Here is a 24167-nt window from a genome sequence, read left to right as displayed (position 1 = left end):
GTACTGGAATCAAGTTATAGTTTGGTAATGTTGCACTTTACCTTGGTAATTTTTGTTTATATAGAAATTGCATAATGAAATATGGAATATGATGATGTACCAGTGAAGCTTTTATTTTTCGCAAAGTCCAAGGAACTTTCCGGTACCCGCGAAACTTGTTTTCGGCTACCTGCCAAAATAAGCTACGAAAAACTTCTGAACATTATATCGAGACAGTTCAACTTGGAGACTATTAAAAGCAACATTCTTATAGCGAAAAACGAAGAAGTTTGTTCAGAGTGGAAGGATATAGAGCTCCGACCCGGGGACCACATAGCTGTAATACCTCCTCTTAGTGGTGGTTAAAATAGTTCTTTATTTAAATTGAATTTTTTGAAAAGATGGATCACCTTAAGCTCACAGTTGACAAACTCTCAGTGGAAAGTATAAGTGACTTGGTCGTGGATGATAGTTGTGGTGCTGTTTCTATTTTTGTGGGAACCACACGGGACAATTTTGAAGGAAAAAAGGTATATTGTTTACTTTGCCACTAGAATTCACTTAGATAGAAAAAAAACTTTCAACATACCTATATTTGATGAAGGTATAGTAAAGTTATAACTTTAATTGCTAATTAATTTGTGTAGTATCTCCCCGCCAAGTCCAGCAAAAAAGCGGCATGGCCGTACCATTCTTTTCTTGAAGCAATTCAGGCTTTTTTTGACCCCTCTATAACTTTGTTGTGGATAAAACAACAAGCCTGAATTTTCAGTTGCTAAGCAAGCACTGTATAAACACAGTATATTTCAAATTTTATTGAATTTGAACCAGTATTTAAGAATTATAACTTGTAAAACTTTCTTAATATTGTCACTCACTCACTGACTGACTGACTGACCAAACATCTCCTTGATTTAATGTCAATAGCTTGCACCAATTTCACTCCCAACTTTGAATAGATAATTAGCAATAAAAATTGTCACTTCTCATTGATATGCAAATACCTTAAATACCTTTGTAATTTCCATAGTTAGTTCATTACCTTTGCTTTGAAGTGTGTGGACCGCAAAGGTCATTTTATTTCATAAAATGGATCCCAGCCGAAAGTAATAATTGGTGACCCCTGGTATAGAGCATACATTTATTTCATAATGTAGTGGTTGTTTTAGGTTGTGCATCTTGAGTACGAAGCTTATGAGTCCATGGCACTTAAGGCTATGAAAGTGATATGTGAGGATGCAAGAAGAAAGTGGCCAGCTGTTCATGGAATTGCTATTTACCATAGGTATGTTTTTTGCCAGATCTACAGACTTACAATTAACTTTCATTTCAAAAAGGTTAGGGCTCTCTATTATATAAAAGTTATCAGGGTATAATTAGAATTATTGTTAATTTGTTTATGTGATTTTTTTTATATATATTAATTACTAGATGTCCCGCGCGGCTTCAGACTTTTTACGGCGGCTTTTTACAGAAAACGTACATTTTCCCATAAAAAATATTTCCCCCGTTTTTCCCACATTTTCCTGAGTTTCTTCGGTCGTATTAGTCTTAGCGTGATAATATAATATAGCCTATAGTCTTACTCGATAAATGATCTATCTAACACTGAGATAAGTTTTTAAATCGGACCTGTAGTTCCTGAGATTGACGCGTTCAAGCAAACATACTCTTCAGGTTTATAATATTAGGTAGGTATAGATTTTTTTTTAATTATCGCTTGACAAACTCGAGTCTCGATCTAAAAGACTATGAAATGGTATAATATGGTAGTGATGATGATGATGAATGTAATTTGCATAGTAGCATATGCTTTCCGTTCTTAAAACAACGCCGAAACTCCCAAACTTGTATCTATAAAGACTCAGGAGTTCTCTCAGCACCTTCCGAACCACGGTATAGCAGGTATATCTCGGTGCAAAATCTTACTTGTTGGTAGCATATGCTTAGAATACTTCTCACGAAACCGAAGTCACCACATGTTTCCCTATAAGTTTTGAGGAGTTCCCTCGATTACTTATGGATCCTTCATCAGATCACCACTTTTGTGAATATAATACCAAATTGGGATGATACCAAAAGAAAAATTTTGAAAATCGGTTAACAAACGGCGGAGTAATCGTTGAATATAAGAAAACGAACATAACACCTCCCCCATTTTGAAAGTCGGTTAAAATTGTAGCCTATGTGTTATTCTGATGTATAAGCTATATTATTGTAAAGTTTCATTAAAATCCGTTCAGTAGTTTTTGCGTGAAAGAGTAACAAGCATCCATACATCCACACATCCACACATCCATACATCCAAACAAACTTTCGCCTTTATAATATTAGTAGGATTAGTAGGATTTTTTAATGGGTTTCAATTGAAAGATACTATAGTTATAATGTACCTGTCACACTCAGACACAAACAGTAATTATTACTTACTTAACTGTATTTAACCTCTCGAATACCGGGATGTCAAAATTCTATGGGAACTATATTTTCTATCACCAAAATTTATATTTGTCATCAAGTTGTATCACCTAATAAATAGATCTATCGCCACGAAATATTTTCGTTCTCAGATAAACAAAAATTGTTCCCAGGTATGAATTATCAAATTAATGTTAATATATCATGTGTAAAATAAGAGATCGATAACCAATAAAATTATATTGCATTACATAAATATAAACTTCGTTCTTATAATAACAGTTTTGTTACTTAAATAATAGCTCTGTGCTCAGAATGGTAGATCTGTCACCAAATAAATCGATTATCGATCCCTGACTGCGACTCCTTTTTATTTGATATTTTGTCACCAATACAGTAGTAACATTTTATTTCGTTCAGATATTAAATTAATAGTATTCGTTACCAATTTAATACATCAATTTATAATTTTAATGAAAAAATGATCAAAGGGGCGGAGACAAATTGGCGCGCTTTAAAAATTGACCAATCCGGCCTCAACGATGGGTAGTAGGTAACTAGGTTCGATTTTTTTTTAATTATTTTAACTTTAATTAAGTGTTTTATCTACTATTCTGCTAGCCATAAGCCAGCTATTTTAAACCAGCGCTGATTGTTCAGTGGTAATTATTTTAAACAATAAATATTGATTATTTTGACTTTAATTGTTTTATTTACTACTCTGCTAAAAATTTTATTTAAATATAATTTATACTACCAGTGGAAATTTAGAACCTTGGGAGTCTAGTTAAGTAGCAGAATCTTTTGGTTGAAACGATGATGACAACCCTAATTTTTTATTTGAACTTAATGCAATTTTCTAGTAACATAATATGATTTATTGGTGATCTCTTTAAATTGGTTTGCTTAAATACTTATTAGGACACACCTATTATAATACATACAAAAACATTTATTTGGTACTAGACCTTATATCTCAGGATTTTAGGTGATTTATTGTGGAACTGATTTTGCATTGTTTGGTGACTACATTTTGGTGACAGATCTACTATTTTGAGGACAAACCCTATTATTTAAGAAACACAAAACTAATTAAATTGGTGATAGCTTAAATGATACCCAAATTCTATTGAGCCTCAAATACCCGCGTTCTATGGCGCCATTCAAATTTTTCGAATTTTTTTTTTCAAGTTTTACAAAATTGCGCCAATCAGGAACTAATTTAGTGCATTCTTTTTGTAGCCAACTTCATACTCTTAAAAATAATGTATAGAACAAACGAAATTAAATCTTAAATACACTAAAATAAGTTACAAAACAGCGTGAGGTCGAGTGCATCAGGTGGCTCATTAACGTGCCGGTGGTACACAGAGGTATTTTTACGGGTAGCACGTTAAGGTGTCGGTGGGGTTCGAGAGGTTAATGCGGGCTCTACACTCGCGGCGCGAAAGCCCGCGAAGGCCGCGAACCGCGAGTGTGGAGGGTTTCGCAGCTTCGTGTTTGCGCTTCGCGGCTTCGTATTTGTACGCATCGTATTCACGGCGCGTAGCATCCGCGAATCGCGGCCGCAATTCGCGCCGCGAGTGTAGAGCCCGCATAACATAAGCTCCATGCATGGTCTGTCTAACTCTTCATTAAAATAAAGCTTAATCATGATTAAATGTCTTTGGGTGTGGCCGTAAGTAAATGTGTAGGGCGAAAATCATAAACTCCAATTTTAATTAACAAAAATGTTGATGTCTACTATCATTTTTGGTGCACATAACATATTTACACAACAACACTCCAGAGCCCTGTCATGCTGTAAACAAATTTGTAAGAGATAACAAGTTACATCACCTTCTTATCACAAGGTTCTTAGACTTGAACCATTTTATCTATTTTATTTATGAATGTTGTTTCCTTTATCATGTTTGATAACAGTACGACCTAGTCTAATTTTGTAATTCAGTTTAAAAGGGAATGCTTATAATAATTATTACAAATATAATATTATTATTATAATATTTATTATTGGATGTTTCCATCAGCTCATATCTACAATTTGGCAAATATATATATATATATATATATATATATATATACAATGTGTCCCGACACCGGTGTCCGATCCTTTGATGTCACGATGTATGGCATATTTTATCGACAAATTGGCTCTCAAATTTTTTGTCTCTCTCACGGTTGTGAAATGGCAGCCATTTTAGTTTTTCTCGGGCTTTCACACTAATCTGACCAGTACTTATCGTGTAAATATCCTATGAAGATAAAAAAGGTCTCATTTGATAGCTAAACTTGTGAACTACGCTTACATAGGCAATATGTTATAAATTTCGTGGAATTAAACATAGAAAAACGAAAGTTTAGGAAAAAAAAAGTATATTTTTTAATTAATGGCTTTTTGTTAAAATCTAGCGCATTAAACTGGTTATTTCTTATTTTAAAAAGATAGAAAAGGTTTTCATCTTAAATAAATTCTTTACTTCAATGCTCTAAGTCAGATAGTTTAGAAGTTATAACGATTTTCCTATGAAGTATAGGTCAGATTAGATGGAAGCCAGATAAAAATTTTTTTTCAAAAGTTGGCGAAAAAAAATATTTGAAAGCCAATTTTTTACTAAAATATGCCATAAATCATGAGTTCCAATTTTTTTTTCTCCAACTTTGAATTTATATATATATATATATATATATATATATATATATATATATATATATATATATATATATATATATATATATATATAATATATAAGTATATGACACATAGTATACTTAAAGACTAGCTGGTACATGATGAACTTTAATATTATACTAGTTACAAACTTAGTAGTAATATAATTTAAGTGATCAGTGCCTTTATAGCATAAATAACAATTTTTTACCTAATTTTATAGCCTTGTGGGTATTTTTATAAATTACACTAAATAACCCGCATGTTAAATCCCAGATAATCATGTGTGCCTATGCTACTAGTCAAATACAGTTCTAGGGTAAAAGAAGACACCATAAAACACCTGCACATGGTTGGTCCCAAATGCATTGACCTCTGGACTAGTCCAGTATATGCTGCTAAATATATATTTTATGCTTGGAAAACCATAGGGACATAAAAATAACCTGTCTCAAACTGTATTTGAAGAGTTGATACATTTAAAAAGTACTGCATTTACAACAGATGCAAAGGTCTTAATTTTATATACTCGTACATTTGTTTATGTATGCGTAATTTATCGCCATACATTATGGTCCACGTGAAGTATGATGGTACAAATGATTTTGACCTCGACACGCGGCATTCATAAACATGTCGCATAATTTATCGTTTTCATTTGTCGTTTATTGTGACAACAGTTAAATTAAAAAAAAAAACCTGCCGCCTTTAGATATCTGCACATTTTACCGGCGAAATATCGCGTTTCTTTTATTACGTATGTAAATTCAAGAAAGCGTTGTTCATCGACGGTTTTGTTCCAGGTTAGGCAACGTACCTTGTCGCGAGGCGTCAGTGGTCATCGCAGTGAGCAGTCCTCACAGGCGGGACTCTCTCGACGCGGTGGCTTTCTGCATAGACCAGCTGAAGGCCAACGTGCCTATTTGGAAGAAGGAGGTGTACGACGGCGAGGAACCGGCATGGAAGGAGAACTTTGAATGTGCGTGGTCCAGTAAACGTAGACCTATCAACGGCAATGCCATTAAAACGTAGACAGTGCCAGTTTTAGCTCTACCAGCGTCCTGGGCGAAATTTCTTCGGCGCCCAGGGTGCTGGTAGTGTGTAGGGGTTGCGGCGCCCTTTTTGTTTGGCTTCTGCGGCCCTTTTTAACCGGCGCCCTGAGCGGTCGCCCAGCGTCGCCTCCCCTAACGCCGCTACTGAACGTAGATGTATTAACGGCGATGCTTCTTAAGGGGGCGACTAACCCAAAAAAATCAAACATCATCCTTCTCTCTTCACACTCACGCCCGTCTTTCATATGCCAGGTGAAAAAGGACGACGCGGATTCATCGCCAAATTAGTTTTTTCTCAATAACTCTATAAATATACAACATTTTAAAAATCCGCTAGGTCGGTTTCTCAATGATAGAATTTTATACAATGTGTTAAAATATTGACTTAGTTTAATGCACGGTTATGGCAATAAATGAAAAATTCGTGAAAATTAGATGCATCTTTGTGATTTTTTTCTATCGAGAAAATTTTAAGATTTCGTGTTTTTGCTCAAATCGGATTCTTAGAAATATAATGTATTATCTAATTTTAGAAAATGAAACAATTCGGAGCTTATTTTCAAGTATAAAAATGAATTATAAAATCGAAAATTTTGGGTTAATCGGCTCCTTAACGTAGATATTATAATATACATATAGTAATTCTTTGAAGACATTGATGCGTAGAATTATGTTGTGTTATAATATTAAATATTATGTATGTACTACAACCTTTGTAGTAAGGTACTACAACTAACTATATTCTTGCCTTTTTACTAAGTGTTAGGAAATATTTATACAATGTTTTTTTCTTTAGTTTAATTACTACTTAAAAGAATTAAAGCTTAGCTTTGATTAGAGTGATATAACTGATATAAATCATAGATGAGTGATGACAGAACAGAACTGAAGATTTTATTTAAGTATTTAGATATTGCACACTGCACTAATTCGACTTACACGCTGCATTAAGAACACAAGGTTAATACACCCAATTACAATTTTTAATTGCATTTCGTGAGTACATAACAAGTATATAAGTACACATTATACCACAATAAAATATGCACGCTCAATTGGCATGTTGCCACCTAGATATTTGCAAGTTTTGCTGCCAGCGCCACAGTTATAATAATCGTTTCCAATTCATGAATTGCAATAATGAAAGGAAGTGTATTAACTGTACATTATACATATGTTACTAGTTTTTTAAGTGGCCAGTTCGTGCATGAATGCTTCAGAGTTTTTGCTCGACTATAGTTGACTACATTATAAATGTAGGAGGTATAATATGTAGGTAAGATCTGTAGATGGTTGGTTGGTTTTTTGTTAAAATATTGATAGAGAAATATTATCGCATGAATTGAGGAAGGAAACATTTATACCTAATACCTATAGACCTAAATAGCACACTACTATTAGTAATTTTGTGCCTATAGTACTTAGTTGACCCGTAAGAGTAAACTAGATCTGATAATAAAGGACTTTCATAATGAAATAGGTTTAAATTGTTAATTGAGTAAAGTTGTGCATAATAATAACTAGTTTAAGTATCTAGGGTCGTCGCCCGCGTCCGCGATCATACTATTTTTCATTTATGCCGCGGCCGCATATGCGTAGTGCTTCGCTCTAAAACCGATACTATTGGACGATCTGCGTATATCGTCTCATAGCACGAAGCATCGGACGATAGACGCAGGTGCGGCCGGGCCGTAATACACACGCGAGCGCCGCACGACCATACACGTCGCAATTTAGTTACTACCGTACACGAAATGCGGCGCGTACGTTGCTGACAAATGTGCGATCACCTTTATATTGTTGTGCAGCCGTCTAGTTAAAGTAGCCAGACGTTTCGTTACTTAGGGCTTCTACGAGTTTATCTTTGTCATCATCTAATAAGAATATTTACAAGGGAATATATTTCACTTTACTGTACTACCAATCAGCTAAAAAAAGTTAATTTACTTTTCATGTGTTTAATGAACTGCCTGTGGCGGCATCGAGTTGGCTGGCTATTTAACTGGATGGCTGAGACAGGATATAGTAATAATATCTCAATGGTGATAAATGATAATATTATATACTTAGTCGTATATTACACGATGCGTGAAATTTCTGGCAAGGTGACTTGTGACGTCACTCATTGCTACGTGCATAATAATATATACCCCTTTAGTTTTTTTCATAAAAGATTAAGTCTTTCAGATATTATATTTGTGTATCTATATTTTTGAATTATAATTATGTCCAAGGTTCTTTTAAGCTGTATAATGTAGGATGAAAACTGCTTTTAAGCTAAATGCTTAAAAGCAGTTTTGCATCATTTTAGAGGTATTTTTAGTTCCTTTTTACCTTACATCATATTATGTTACGCTTTTTCATTGAAGTTACATACTTTACTTACATTATTTATTTATGTATAAAATATATTTCTACTTTATTTATAGATCAAGAAAACATTATTTAGCAATACATAATCAGATCATGTTTATAGATAGTTGGTATGTTTGGTGAAACAGGAAAATATTATAATTGTTACCAAAAATAATTGCGATAAACGATTAGATCGTCACTGCTGTGATAAGAATAAATTAAACATTCGAATTTGCCTGATATCTTAAAGATGTTTAAACATTTAGATTTATCAAAATTACTTTTAGCTGTTTTTAATTAAGTTTTCTTTAAGATTATATTTTTATTATATGTATATAGCGGTGTTTGTGTTGAAAATAAACGTTGTTAGAAAAGCATCTTTTTATTACAACCCTTCTCACGTGTAGTTTTCGTTGCAGGTGTTCAAGCACCGACTGAAATTATAGACAAAAGTTTGGTACAGATCAATGTATCGAACGAGGAAATAGAGAAACGCATAGAGAACTTTATAGAAAGGAAGAGAGAGCAGGTGAATCTGAGTAATATACACGACTTCATACCGAATAAGTGTGAAGAGAGCGAGGAGTCTGACACTTGTGCACGAGTCAGAACGCAGTTTGTTAAGCGTAACGATTCTAAAGGACATCTTAAAAGTAAGTTAGTTGAATTAAAATGTATTTATGAGAAAGAAAAGTCAAAAAATCATTAGATAGTTCTAGATGAATTATGTTAGTCTCCAACTAGGATGGACCTAGGTCCCCATGACCACAAAGGGTCACTTCACACTGCGACACAGGAGTCAAGGGCGCACGCGCGTGTGAACAGATTAACTCTTTCAGAATGTCGCGTCGAGTCCCACAAACGAGCCGAGACGCATGAGTTATGTTATAAGTAACCTTAATAAACATCTGTTCAATTTCTTAAAGTAAACAATGACACAGGCTACAATAATTTTTAAAACATATTATTGTGTTTATCACATTTAGCATAAAAAATATTCAGCGCTTTAGGAATAAAGTTTCACATTTAAGTGATGTGAAAGTACGTTTTAGCCTTAATCATAATAATATGAAAGTAAGACTGATCACTTTCTATTTGACCTTACATTTAATCACAAGCCCAGAAAGCAATAAGTTATGTGACAAAAAAACATTCGAAAATATATTGTGACGTGCTTACTATTGATTATACACTGCCAGTTTAAAAGGTAACACTGATTAGCGTCTCACGACTACTGCATATTTAGCAGGTACCTACACATAATTTAACTCTATTTGCTAAGTAGTTACACCATAGTAAATCAGTGCCCTGTTATGAAAATCATGACCCTTTGACCACTATAAGTCTTATTTGCCCCTGTCTTGGCAAAATTAATCATAAATCGTGGGTTAATATAATTAAATTAATATAAGACATGGTATTTTGACAAACTCTAAGCAATAACCCGGACTGGCGTAAGTGGCCCATAGGCCATATTGTGGCACCTGCTACATAATATTATTTCGGCCACAATGTCAGTGGCTATACGTCTATTACCAGTGGCGCACAATTATTAATAAAAGACAATACATTATACTGCTTTATTGACCATTGACAATCGTCAGTGACATGCAGATTGAGAGCGAGACAGTATTGTTCGTGGCTACTGAGTACTGGCTCCTGTCTGAATCTATGCTTATCATGGATGTAGTATATTATTTGTAGCTCGTACGCTCATGATGCTAATATCTCCATTACAGTTCGCAAGGTGCACAACGAGTGGGGCCCGCAGACGGTGCGGCTGGACGCGGAGCCCGCTCGGTCGGAGAGCGGCTTACCCCCCGCCATTGCGGAGCGCGTGCTGGCGGTCGAGACGTACCTCGGCTCCGGGCCTATACCGCCCGACATCTACCGCCGGCTCAAGGCGCTAGAGGACAAGATCGCGCACCTCCAGTCCATCTCGCCCGAGTACGCCGTGTTTTGGGTGAGTTGGTAGTATTAGGAGTTCTAGTTTTGGGGGTGTTGGTAGTTGGTAGCATTGACGCGAGGCCCCCAGTTTTGGTAGTTTTTTCTTATGAAATTAGGTGGGCAAACGAGCAAACGGGTTACCCGATGGAAAGCAACTACCGTCGCCAATGGACACTCGATAACATCAGAAGTCTTTAGTGTTGGTAACCTTGACGCTAATCCTTCTCAAGTTTTCTGCCGCACTCAAGAGACGAATATTAATTACTTAACTGTAATTAAATGAAGATTTTGATATAAACCCCATACAATTATCTAACAAATTCTTCATTAAATTAAAGTTAAATCATCATAAAATGTCTCTGAGGCCGTTTGTTTTGTAACTAGATTCTAGAATTTAAATCTCGAATGGTAATTTGCAAGCGTGATAAGCATATTTTAATCGACCACCTACACAGCTATCTAAGTATGTGCATTGCACATGCATCATGATTACAGCACTAGACATGTAAGAAATAACAAGTACCGAGTAGCTTAAACAGTTTATCAATGATCTTGAAATAATTTTATATCTATAGTTACAAAATAATTTTAACGATTCTACGTAGAAATTAAAGATACATTAAAGACGTACGTGGAAGAGCCATGCTTATAAGTGGGAGAGCCATGCTTCGGCACGAATGGGCCGGCTCGACCGGAGAAATACCACCTTCTCACAGAAAACCGGCGTGAAACAACGCTTGCGCTGTGTTTCGCCGAGTGAGTGAGTTTACCGGAGGCCCAATCCTCTACCCTATTCCCTTCCCTACCCTCCCCTATTACCTTATTCCCTCTTAAAAGGTCGGCAACGCATCTGCAGCTCTTCTGATGCTGCGAGTGTCCATGGGCGACGGAAGTTGCTTTCCATCAGGTGACCCGTTTGCTCGTTTGCCCCCTTATTTCATTAAATAAATAAATAAAAATAAAAAAATACCTATAAATTATTATTGTAGTGTCCTTATATAATATTATATAGGCGCAGTATGTATTAGTGTATTTATTACGTCATAAATCGTGATAATGTTGCAGAAAAACAACAAGGAGGAAATAAAACAAGAAAATCTCGTCGACTACCAGTTCTCGGCCGACGATATTACACGCAAGATTGAAATGTTGGAGAAGCAACAGTGAAATGGAATGAAACAGTTACAACCAGTATTACTGTTGTACTCATAACTTATAAGCATAGATACTGAATGTTGTTTTTTATATTTGAATGTAAGTGAAATAAACAACATTAAAGCGTGGTAATGCGAAATGTAAACTTTCAAGAGCTGAAATAAAACAAGTTTTTTATAGCTTAATTTATTTATTTACAAATAACATAAGTAACAAATTAAAAGTAACATTGTAGCTTTGGAAATAATATTTTTATTGACTTCTAAAGCTTGACTATGAAATGGATCGTTTTGTTTAAATGCCTGTTACATTATAGTTCTCTTTATTTCCTCGTCTAGATCCAAAATATTGTATACCGTAAATAGTAGTATTGAGATCAGCCATCTAGTATTTTAATATGACAAAACAAAAGGAAAAAGATAAAAATATGTCTCCAACCGAGTCCAAAACATTATACAATTGTGTTAAACCAAGTCGTGCAATTGATTTCGTGCCTGCGACATAAAACTTATTCATTTATTTTTATATGGACTGAAACACAGGAAAAAAAACTAAAATATTAAATATAATCTGTGCAATTTATATTTTTGTGTTCACGAAGAAATGGAAAATTAAGATAATAATGTATGTACTCTCCATTCACAGTAGCCGATATTTTGTGTGTTTTGCTTACATGCAATATTTAGGGCCTGTTTCACCACTTCCTGATAAGGCAATCCACCAATTAACTTGACAGATCAAGTATGGAGAATCTGTCAAAAAAGTTGTGAATAGTCTATTAGGCACTTTATCAGAAAGTGGTGAAACAGGCCCTTAAATAATAAAAATAAAACAAATATAACAATAATTTTAATTACTGATAGTTATTAACAAAGACTTTTTTCATTTATGATTTAAACCGTTTAAGGATAAAACCAATGAACACTGTCCATTTAAGACTATGTAATACTCGGGCATGGTTAGCCACAACTTCTTAAAGATTAATCAGACAACCATGTATCACACTAGTCCATAAAATTCTGCGATTTATGTCCTAAATCCACATCGATATACAATAAATTCTTAAGAATATGTCAAAGTACACCAATATGGTTACTGAATCGTAGGGTAGAGGTAAGAATTTATCTTGTATGACTTCCGTTAATAAACCCGAAAGGATTTCATACTATGCCGTTGGTTCTTCATCGCAATATCAACGATCTGTATCGTAGTTTTTAGGCTAAACAATCATTAAAAATCCGGGATTACAATAATTCAAACATCGTGATAAATATAGAGCGTTTTGAGCAAGCGATAGTGTCCACTAACGCCATCTACATTAGGTTTTACGGATTACCAAATTTTATTATTTTCGTTTTGATAAATTTCATTATAAATAAAGTTGATCGCACATTTGTCAGCACCGTACGCGCTGTACGCGTCGAAAGCACAGCATAGTACACGAAATGCGGCACGTACGATGCGGGCGAATGTGCGAGGTGTTATACAACGAATTCTAAAATGCGGCACGTTCGGCGCGTGCGTGCTAATAAATGTGCGATCAAACTGTAAAAGATACCTCCTACCTCTGCCCTGTCATGAACGAATCTCAAACAGTGCTAACGCGGCCCTAGGCGGCGGCGGGGCGGCGCAGGTAGACGACGAGGCCGAGCGCGCCCGCCAGCGCCGTGATGAGGTACAGGTCCCAGTTCGACAGGAGCGGCGACTCGCCCGACAGGAATATCACCGCCAGCGGACTCTGCGATACATACTGACATCATTCACACTTTAGGGAGATAGCGTTGCGTACTTTGAGTTGGACTGCAACAGGACAAGCGCATCCATCGGATCGGAATCGGAGCGTACGCAGCGGACGGATTTGTTGTTTTGTATTGATTCCTATCGTACTGCGTGCACAGGATCGTCATTTCTGCGCCTGACAAATTATAAAATAATGAAGACGCTCCGTCCACACCATAAGCTCCGATTTCGACCCTGTGAACTTGTTTATCGCGCAGGAACCGTACATTTTTCCGGGACAAAAAGTATCCAATGTCCTTTCCCGGGACTCAAGGTATCTCCACGCCAAATTTCAGCAAAATTGGTTGAGCGGTTTGGGCGTGAAGAGGTAACAGACAGACAGACACACTTTCGCATTTATAATATTAGTATGGATGGATATCATAAATTTGACATAAACAGTACCAATATCGTAGTACCTGCCAACGAATCAACATCACAGATGGTACGAAGTCGTTATGCTGGCTTCTCACGGCGCATAATATCACGAGCCGCAAAGCGCCGAGCCGACTTGTACTATCGGAGAAGTTGATTCCTAGTCAGATGGAGGACCTACGTAGTTTGGTCGCGTTACGTCAAACCCAACAGACACATCACAATAATTAACATTGAATCGACATGATCCGACCAAATGAAGTTGGTCTGTCAACTGCCTAGGAATCAATTTCCTCAATGGTACATACGAGCCAACAGGCGAATCCGCGCTACCCGTTCACGGCGCGTAATATCACGAGCCGCGCCTTTAAAGTTACCGACTTCAATCGGATCGGATCGCCAACCCGCGCCACCTCGAACCACCCCCTTCACACGGCGCGTTGCTCGAGTTGGCGCGGCGCGGCTCGTGATATTACGCGCCGTGAGGCCAGCATTAGAAAAATGGTGGTCTCACCTCAGCGAGGCTAGTGAGCGCGGCGGCGGCAGCTAACCGCGCGGACGCGAGCGCGGCGGGCAGGCGGGCGTCGGGGCTGGCGTCCGCGGCCAGGTCGTAGCAGCGCTTGGCGAGGTGGGCGTCGCGCGCCAGCCCCAGCCCGCGCTCGTGCATGTAGCCCAGGTTGAACGTCGCCTGCGCGCTATGCAGGTGCTCCGACGCTATCCTGTGACAAACGGTACGAACACACTTATGTACTGAGTATAAACTTACTATGATCTTATACATGTCGCAGTCGGATTGTAAAATCTGCCATATTACATATCGGCTAGCTGTTCAACAACAGGGCCTTTTTAATTCGGCGGTTCAACGATTGGTCGGTCGGTCAATTGTTTTTAATAACAGCTAGCCGTAATGTAATATGGCGGATTATGCAACCTGACAAATAAATTGTAACTAATGCTACTGTCTCGTAAATTGTCACTTGATAGTCGACTGTTGCGAACAAGTTAACCAAAAACCTCTTGCATTCACGCACCTCATGGCAATATGTCATCTACAAGATTGTTGTCCATATGTAGCAGCTACAAAATAATTTAAACTGTCTCAACACGATTGCACTCATGACTCACAACAAGCAACATGCACCTTGTGTTTGCAATCTCTTTTTAAAGGCTTACTATAGCAATACTTGTATAATATATGCACACACACACACACTCGATTTTTTTTTAATCTTTTCGCTTGCAGCAGGCTTAGCATGGCCACCATGATAGAAAGGTTTATTCTTACAGTAACGTAGACAAAGTGATGTATTAACAATGAAAATCTGTCAGTTTGTCTGCAGAAACTGTCAGCGTTTCTATTCTTTCGCATGTCTACTGTAACCGTGCTAAGCCTGCAAATGCGTCCGTAGATTAGTAGGAGGACTATTTCCACCCTCACCTGTAATGGTGCGCAGCGGCCTCCAGGTCTTGCGGTGTGCCTTGGCCGTAGTAGTGGTAGTCACCGAGCTTGACGCGCGCGGGGGCGTGGCCCTGCGCCGCGCCCCGCCCCCACAGCTGCAGCGCGCGACGCCAACGCTCCTCCGGTCCGAACAGCTGGACTTCGCCTGCTCATATAAATACATATAGCATGTTATTCAAATTTTGAAATACATACCACCTTATTAGTAAAGTTATGTATACAATGGATTCCTTTTACATTTTTGTCTTTCGATCTACCTTACAATGTATTAGAGAAGAAACCTTGTACAATTCGTTTATTAAGTAAATATTATTATTGTTCTAAGGAACTATCATTTATTCACAGATACCTTGTAACTTGATAAACAAGAAAAAGGGCTAGAGTATATGTATGGAGGTATTCGAGAGAAAGAGATAGAGATATAAGAGAGGCGTACCCTCATCTAGTAAGTAGGCGGCATTCGTCTGCGCGAGCTCAAGGCCGCGTTCAGCCAGCGCAAGGTACTGCAGGAATGCGGAGTCGGCGTCGCGCGCCCGCCACGTCGCGTGCGCTCGCATCAGGCGCGCCGACCACCGCCCGCGCTCGCACACGTTCTTGAACAGCTGGTGAAAGTATCATCAATTAATTTTTGAGTAGATTTTGTAAAGTGTCAAGTTGAAAGTCTAAAGGCCTGTTTCACCACTTCCTGATAAGTGCCGATTAGGCTATCCACCACTTAACTTGACTCTGTCAAAATCTGTCAAAAAAGCTGTGGATAGCCTATTCGGCACTTTATCAGATAGTGGTGAAACAGGCCCTAACAGCCATGCCACACGACGCGGTGCAGTGCCGCATCAGAGGTCATCTCGCCGGACTACCGGCCATACGGTGTGTGCGGCGCCGCAACGTTTTGCAGTACTGTAGCCGCGACGGACCCGAGCTCCACCAATACATACACCCCTCCCCGCCTCGTCTCGACTCCAGTGCGCGTGCGGTTCAGCGCCGGAGCGCACCGGACGGCGCCGTGTGCCATACCATACATTTTTATATGTAGTAGTACACTGGAGCGGCACCGGTCAGCCGCCGCACCGCCGCCACACCGCATCGTGTGGCATGGAACTAAGACTTCTTACAGACGAACGGCATTTGTCGACAGCCGTCGACGCGTGCCGTATGATATCTTATTCGAATCAGATAAATATAACGGGCAGAGCGGAGTTGTGCGGTAATCAGAGGAAAGGAGTGAAGGGAGCAGCAAAGGCGACCAGCCTCCAGACCAGACCTCGAGCCACCCCCTTCACACGGCGCGTGGCTCGAGCTGGCGCGGCACGGATCGTGATATTACGCGCCATAAGCAGCCATCATTATCTAATAATTACGGTTTCTAAATCGTAAATGACAGGTGTTTAGTGTAAGAGTATAATTTCCTAAAAACCAAATACGGTGCAAAATTGTTAAATTATATATTATGTGTCTAGTAGTGTAGGGGCGAGATCGATGTATGTATCAAGATGATTTATCACCTCGACGGCAGTAGTACAGGAGCGCAGCACGCCGAGCCCCTGCGCATGCAGCTGGCCGAGGTGGTAGAGAGCCAGCACGTGGCCGGACTGCGACGCCAACGAGAAGTACTTGTTCGCCTGCTTGAAGTCGCGCCGCACGCCGATGCCGCCTGTAACCGCGTGTGTATTATGGGTACAAGACAACCATCATTTTGCGGCAGAATCTAATCAGAACATCTATCGATCAGAAAACCGATTGCTCATTATTGTCAAATAAAGAGTCATCGGTTTGTATCTTGATTATTCTGACAATTAAGACGAATCGGTTTCTAAAAAAAATATAATTTCTGACAATTCGGGTATTTAACTGAAGACACCCACCGAGTAGAGTGGGGAGACCATAAAGTTCATTCATGTTCAATCATGCTTGTGTAAGTGTATACACACACATATTTTTCACACAGATGAAAACCAATTTTGGTTTCGTTTGACAGCTCGAGATTGTTGCTCTATTTGGCTAGGTATATTAACTTTATGGGGGAGACAGTGCTCTCGGCCAATCGAATTGTCTGTTTACACTGTTTCTCCACTGTCTCGTCACTCTACTCGGTAAGTGTTATCCAGGCCTGAAAGTCGCGGCACAATATAGTGAGCGAACGAGTCACGCTTACTCGCTATCGCTATAATATGTAGAGTGATCACGGTATGGTAGATTAAGCTAAAAATCAATACTTACCGAAATACATAAATCCTAAATGCAGCTGTCCTTCCACCCAGCCCTGGTTGGCCGCCATCGCGAAGTATTTGAAAGCGGTCGCCGTGTCCTTCGGCACACCGCGACCCTGCAGGAAAAGTTGGAGCATACAATTTACTACTGACATAAACATTTTTTAATACTCTTTTGTAATAATTGTGATAATATTGGACTAATTTGGAATGCTATATATTAAAAAACTTGTAAATAACTTTTGAGTTTACCAAATACTTTCAATTTACTATAACAATAAGGATAATATCCGTCACTCGCAACTTTAAAATTGCTTAACGAAACTGTAAGCCTACTACGAAACAATTTTGAGACCCAAACAATCGGACGAGAACGCCGCGTCCTGCTCTAACAACGTCATTTCACGTTTGTTAGAGTAGGACGCGGCATTTTCGTACGATTGTTTGAGTCTCAAAACGGTTTCGTGGTACGGTCCCTGAATAGGGCTATCTGAGCATAGAGCTACCAAAAACTAAGTAGCTTATTATTCGTCTCATCGAGTGACTTAAAAATCGAACACTGAGCATTTCCATTAAATATGAATACCAAGCGATCTAAAAGTTGCTACTATACCTGCAGATACATGATGCCCAGGCCGCTCTGTCCAACAGGGTTGTTGAGTTCCGCCGCTTTCCGGAAGTAGCGTAGAGCCGTCTCGTTGTCCGCCTTGATTCCATCTCCACCCTCCAGATATATCTGAGAATTAATTATGTCAAAAGCTTAAATATTGTAAAAAGTTTTTGGTTCTATTGAAATGAATTAATGGGTTTGATTGATAGCGAAATAAATAATAATCCAGCATAAAATTAAAGATCCTTTCATATCATTTTCTATTTTTTACTTTCACTTAATAGCTGGGATTTAAATTCACGGGACCTGAGCATGAGGCCAAAAAAACAATATGGTAGATCTGACCCAGGCACAGATATTCATCAGTCATCACTTATCTCTTGAACGAATCCAGCTCAATAACTAATGAGCCGATATATTACATACATAGAAGACATTATTTTATATGTAATTTGAAATTCACTTTATAAATCTGCAGGGCGATTAACGATTCCCGTTTGACACGGATTCAGAAACTTTACCATGCGGTCATTCCTCTGTGGCTGTTGGTGAGCGAGTTGGTAGCTCAAGCCGGGGGTCGCGGGTTCGAATCCCACCGACGGAACAAAAAAAAAGTTTTAAATGTTATTGGGTCTTGGATGTGTATTAAATATATGTATAATATAATAAAAATCTTAAATGTATGTATAGTATAAAAGTATTAAATATATTTCTGTTGTCTGGTACCCGTAACACAAGTCCTTCAGGTACTTACCACGGAGCCAGACTGAGGTGGTGTGAAGCGTCCATAGATATTATTATAGATATTATTGGCCTAGCACGGCGAGCGTTTATTGGATGTCGCGCGATGAAGTTTCCGAATCCGAGTCGAATTACGCATCGTGAATCAGGGGACCGGTAAGATAAGGTGAGGTAAGCAAGCACTTGCCTTGCCGAGGAAGGCGTTAGCGACAGCGTTGCCGGTCTTGGCGGCCTGGGAGAAGTAGTGTCGCGCCTTCGATATGTCCAGCGTGACGCCGCGACCGCCCTGGAAGTGGAGCTGACCTAGCCCCACCTGTAACAAATAGTCCATGCTAATATCATAAATGCTTAGTGTCTGTCTATTTTTCAGTTTGTTAATATGTTACCTCATATTATGCTTAAACCTCATGATTCGATTCGATGTTGATGAAAATTGGTGTGGAACAATTGAAAGTCCAGCGAAGGGACATTACATAGTTCTTGTTATGGGTAAATGTATAAGTACTCAGAATAGTACTCTTATGAAATAATAACTTATGAAATAATCATCGCATATTCTTGTTGATAGTAAGTTTACTATCAACATGAATATGCGATGATTATTTCATAAGTTTTATGCTTTTCTGTTTCGCTCTTTTATATTTAAACACTGAGCAAGAGAAACAAACAAACTTAGATAACTATCTAAGTTGATTCTCGCAATAATGCTGCGGCCCGCCATAGAGTGCGATAATTATAATTAGATTGATATTGATGTGTTAAATGTGAGAAAAAATGTAAATAATTTTAAAACTAAAACAGACATTCACTGCAGGAACACTAGGAATAAGCACAAGCTAGATATACCAATAACCAGGCTTAGCAAAGTGAGTAAATCTTTCAAAGATCAATGTATACGTTTATACAATAAAATCCCAGAACACGTCCAAAATCTTTCAATTAATAAATTTAAAAAAGTTGTTAAAGAACGTTTGTGTGCTAGGGCATAATATTATAACTGATGTTCTCAATGATAGGCGATAGCACACATTGGGAAAAATAAGCTGACTGATTGTAAGCTGCTTCTATAATAAACTAGCTGTCCCGGTGAACTTCGTGTCACTTAAAAACCTTCCCTGGACTTCTACACGAATATTTTACGACTAAAATTAGCCCAATCCGTGCAGCCGTTCTCGAGTTTTGCGCTTAGCAACACATTCAGCGACTCATTTTTATATTATAGATATTGACACATTCTTACATACTTTTTGTAAAATTGTTTAAGTTACTATTGTAATTTTCCATCTTTTTAGTAAAATATGGCCCCTTGCGAGTTACTTACGCCGGTTCTTCTCGCCGTGTTAGTTCTCGAACCGGTGGTAGGCCTCATGTAGACGTTCTAAAAGTGTTAACTTTATTAACCTATTTAGAAATAAATATTTTGGTACAAATTGCATGCAAACTTTGATACGATTTGTGCAGATTTATTTCCGCAGCCCTAACACGCTGCAGCTCGGCATAGCGTGCCTTAAACCAGCATTATTTTAAGACTGCTAGTGCTAGTTGTACCTGGGCCTGCACGTCGCCCTTCTCGGCGAGCAGCTGGTAGTACTCTATGAGGTCGGAGTCCAGCGCGCCACCCGACTCCGCCTCGTCCGCCAGCCGCGTTCGCTGGATCGCCGGCCCACCGCTCAGCGTCACCGAACCCGCCACTGAAAAAAAATTCATTATACACTTCTTTTTTTAAAGTGATTCCATAGTAAATCGCCAATGTCATTGAATAGACGAAGTTAAATGTAGGCCTGCAAGAATGACACGTATTAACACCTCCATCGTGGTTATCGCAGACAGAATAGATTTTCAATTGTTACGCGGCAGCCGGCTGCCGCTTGGTAATCGATGGGTCAATGGAAGCCTGGATGTAAAGTAGCTGAGACTTTAGCCGCATAATCTTATATCTTTATACGAGCAATTCTTGTATATATGTTACGCTTAAAGACAGAAATCGCTCAATGAGCGAAAAAATGGCTCACAACGCGTTGTGGTCACAGTGAAACAGCCACGACGCGAAATTCGCGTCGTGGCTCTAATGAAAACGGCCACGACGCGTTCTGGCAATCACAAAAAGACCATAACGCGAAATTCGTGTCGTGATATGCTATTCGTTTTTCTTGATTTGTTATTGATTGATTAATCGTCCTTAGGTATGGAAGCTAATATTTAAATTACCACGCGTACTACAATATATTATTTCTTTTACTAAATCACTGCATAACGTATTTTTCATATTATTTGAAAATATTCATAGTTCCATAATATCCGTGCTAATATTATTACTGTCTGTATAGACAGTAATAATAATATGAAAAATACGTTATGCAGTGATTTAGTAAAAGAAATAATATATTGTAGTACGCGTGGTAATTTAAATATTAGCTTCCATACCTAAGCTACAATATATTATTTCTTTTACTAAATCACTGCATAACGTATTTTTCATATTATTTGAAAATATTCATAGTTCCATAATATCCGTGCTAATATTATTACTGTCTGTATGTCTGGCGCTGGTGATGGATTTTTTATAAATAATAATGATAAACACGTTATGCAGTGATTTAGTAAAAGAAAAAATATTTTGTAGTACGCGTGGTAATTCAAATATAATCTTCCATACCTATGGACGATTAATCAATCAAGAACAAATCAAGAAGAAAAACGAATAGCATATCAGCCACGACACGAATTTCAAGTTATGGTCTTTTTCTGATTGCCAGAACGCGTCGTGGCCGTTTTCATTAGAGCCACGACGCGAATTTCGCGTCGTGGCTGTTTCACTGTGACCACAACGCGTTGTGAGCCATTTTTTCGCTCATTGAGCGATTTCGGTCTTTGAGCGTAACATATATGTAATAGGCATGATGACTATTTTTTTTCTTATCGGTAATTGAAAGACACTTAAAAAATAGAAACATCGTTGAAAGAATGATTTTGATAGCTTAAAAATTCACCAAGATATGACAATTCAAATATCTCGTAAAAAAGACCTGCCCGAAACACTCCATACAAAGTGCTACGAAAGTATGACGTCAGTCTTTCGTAGTTTGTACGCATCGGGAGACAACTTTGTTCGACAGGTATATTAAATATTGCGTTTATGAAAGTGGTTTCATAACAAAAGTTGCTTTTAATTGCATAAGTTATCGAATTGTATACAAATATTAAGAAATTTAATTGAAAAAAAATTCGACTTGAATATCCAACTTTGAAGGCGCATAACAAAAAAAATACAAATGCTATCAAGCTGAAATTTTGGGAACACTTATTTTTTACCGTGATTTCTTCATTTTATTAACAAAATTCGCTAATCTTTGACCTTGTCATCATCCCTATTGGAATCTCAGAATCGGCTCCAACGATTTTCATGAAATTTAGTATATATGGGGTTTCGGGGGCGATAAATCGATCTAGCTAGGAATCATTTTTAGAAAATGTCATTTTATTCGTGTTTTATCGAATACCGAGCAAAGCTTGGTCATACAGCTAGTAATTTACTAAAAAAGAACTTTTAGAACAAACAAACAGATTTTTTATTTCTGGAACCTAAAAGTCACCAACCTTTAGAGGCCACTTTCATGTATAGCTCCAAAGCTTTGGGGCAGGATGAGGGGAGAGTTGCCCCGCTCCAGTAGCGGTAAGCCAGAGCCATCTGAGCAAAGTCGCTATCACCCAGCGCACCAATCATGTAGTGTATCAGCGCACGACCTTGTGACACCGGCACACCAATGCCAGTTGCATACAAAAATCCTAGGCCCTGAAATTAAAAATTAAAAATTTTTTTGGAGTTAAACTTTTAAGCACAGTATGAATACTAAATACTACAAATTTCATTTTCACTATAAAATTAGAATTATTTGTCTTATATGTATATATATGGACATTTTCAGCAGCTGGTTTTTTAAAAGATGTGTCTAGTTTAACTCACAGCATGTGCATCAGCATTGCCTTCTTCCGCCAACGTCTCAAATGTTATCTTTGCCTTCATTATGTCATGTTCGACACCTTCTCCAAAGAGGTACGACCAAGCCAGCTTGATTTTTGCAGGTGCATATCCATATTCCGCAGCTCTCTTTATTTGCAATATAGAGCCCAGTAGGTCTGGCGATCTCCTCTCTAATTTTTTCACAGCATCATCATATATTTCTTTGGCTGCAAATACAGTTTACATTATATTACAATAATACCATTACAGAACATCTTTATGTCCTGTAACAGCCAATTATTGTTATAATAACAGAAGGATATTGATATTTGTACTATATTAGATATTTTACTTTCTTTTAACATATATAATTACTAAAATATTATTTAGGATTTAGATGTGCATTTACAATAGCAAAAAAAAATCTGTTATTACCTTCTTTTAATTCCGGAGACAGCTCTGTTTCTTCTTCAGGAAGTTCTGGTAATTTGTTCAGTAGCTCTTGTGGGTCTTCATCCAGTTTCTATAACAAGTAAATAATAAATTATTTTATGAGTTAAATTAATTAAAAGGTTACCTTTAACTATTACAACAGTTACCTCAGGTTCACTTTCGAGACGAGCCTCTAGTTGCAGCAACGCACTCTCTGGTTTTATTTTGCTCTGCAGCCATTTTAGTGCTAGCTCCATCTCCTCAAGTTCCTTTTCTGATATTACCGCTTCTGTAAATAAGTCATTCTTAAGAAATAGTTACATTTTTTAAACCTTTTAAATAAAAAACGATAATACAACAACTTCTGTAGAATTTTTTTTGAGTTACACTCGGATGTTTTGATGCACTTCTATTAAAAATTACCATTTGGATTCAGTTCCTCAACTTTTAGCTGTCTGCGATTCTTAACTACGTTATCTAGAAACTTGTATCCTGCATATACATCATTATTAATAGTTTCCAGAGTTTTCTTTACATCTTCGGCGTCAACAGCTCGTTCGTTTTCTACAGTTTCGTCATCTTTGTCATCGACTTCTTTCTGCTTACTGAGCCGTCTCCTTGACTCCGGACCCAGTAGCTCAGAAGCCGCCAGAACAAAGCAAAAACATAAAACATAAATGTTTAGTAAATTCATTTTTGGACATTTATGTTTTTTGTCCAAGTTGTAATAAAATTATGTTTAAATGGTATTTTGACTTCTGAGGGTGTTTGTTTAAAGTTATATACGAATAAAATCACAAGCACTGAATAACCACTAGTAAATATACACGTGTACTTCAGCGGCTCATTACATGTTTGTGGAGCATGTTTAATTAAAATTTATAAAATCAAGCACAAAAATAATTCCATTTCTTGCGATTTGTGACGTTTTTCGGCAATCGACTGTTGACAGTTGACAACAGGTGACCCATGACCATTGTCTTTTATAAGTGGATGCGGCATTGGTCTCTGGCTCTAACGCATTCC

The 24167-nt window shown here is 37.9% G+C and overlaps 2 protein-coding genes across 4 annotated transcripts; one reads left to right on the top strand and one right to left on the bottom strand.

Moving 5' to 3' along the window:
• Positions 1–237: 237 nt before the first annotated feature.
• Positions 238–11756, top strand: LOC121726281 (molybdopterin synthase catalytic subunit). Its single transcript, XM_042113573.1, has 6 exons — positions 238–509; positions 1149–1264; positions 5872–6047; positions 8895–9128; positions 10215–10438; positions 11488–11756. The coding sequence occupies exons 1-6, from the start codon at positions 381–383 to the stop codon at positions 11587–11589; spliced, it is 981 nt and encodes a 326-aa protein (XP_041969507.1). The 5' UTR covers positions 238–380; the 3' UTR covers positions 11590–11756.
• A 636-nt stretch (positions 11757–12392) lies between these two features.
• LOC121725835 (protein sel-1 homolog 1) lies at positions 12393–24086 on the bottom strand. 3 transcript variants are annotated; one of them, XM_042112945.1, is made up of 14 exons: positions 23565–24086; positions 23309–23430; positions 23145–23232; positions 22713–22936; positions 22346–22541; positions 20297–20439; positions 18936–19061; positions 18011–18133; positions 17408–17513; positions 16693–16841; positions 15627–15792; positions 15170–15335; positions 14246–14450; positions 12393–13327 (listed from the first exon to the last, which is right to left on the bottom strand). In XM_042112945.1, exons 1-14 carry the CDS (start codon positions 23833–23835, stop codon positions 13187–13189), a joined length of 2226 nt encoding a protein of 741 aa, XP_041968879.1. In that variant the 5' UTR covers positions 23836–24086; the 3' UTR covers positions 12393–13186. The 3 variants fall into 3 exon arrangements, with proteins under 3 accessions (XP_041968879.1, XP_041968880.1, XP_041968881.1); XM_042112946.1 differs by having other exon boundaries at positions 12393–13315; XM_042112947.1 differs by lacking the exon at positions 18936–19061.
• Positions 24087–24167: the final 81 nt, after the last annotated feature.

The sequence above is a fragment of the Aricia agestis genome, chromosome 4 (assembly GCF_905147365.1).
Source record: "Aricia agestis chromosome 4, ilAriAges1.1, whole genome shotgun sequence".
Classification (NCBI taxonomy): domain Eukaryota; kingdom Metazoa; phylum Arthropoda; class Insecta; order Lepidoptera; family Lycaenidae; genus Aricia; species Aricia agestis.
This window is presented reverse-complemented; position numbering and strand designations above follow the sequence as displayed.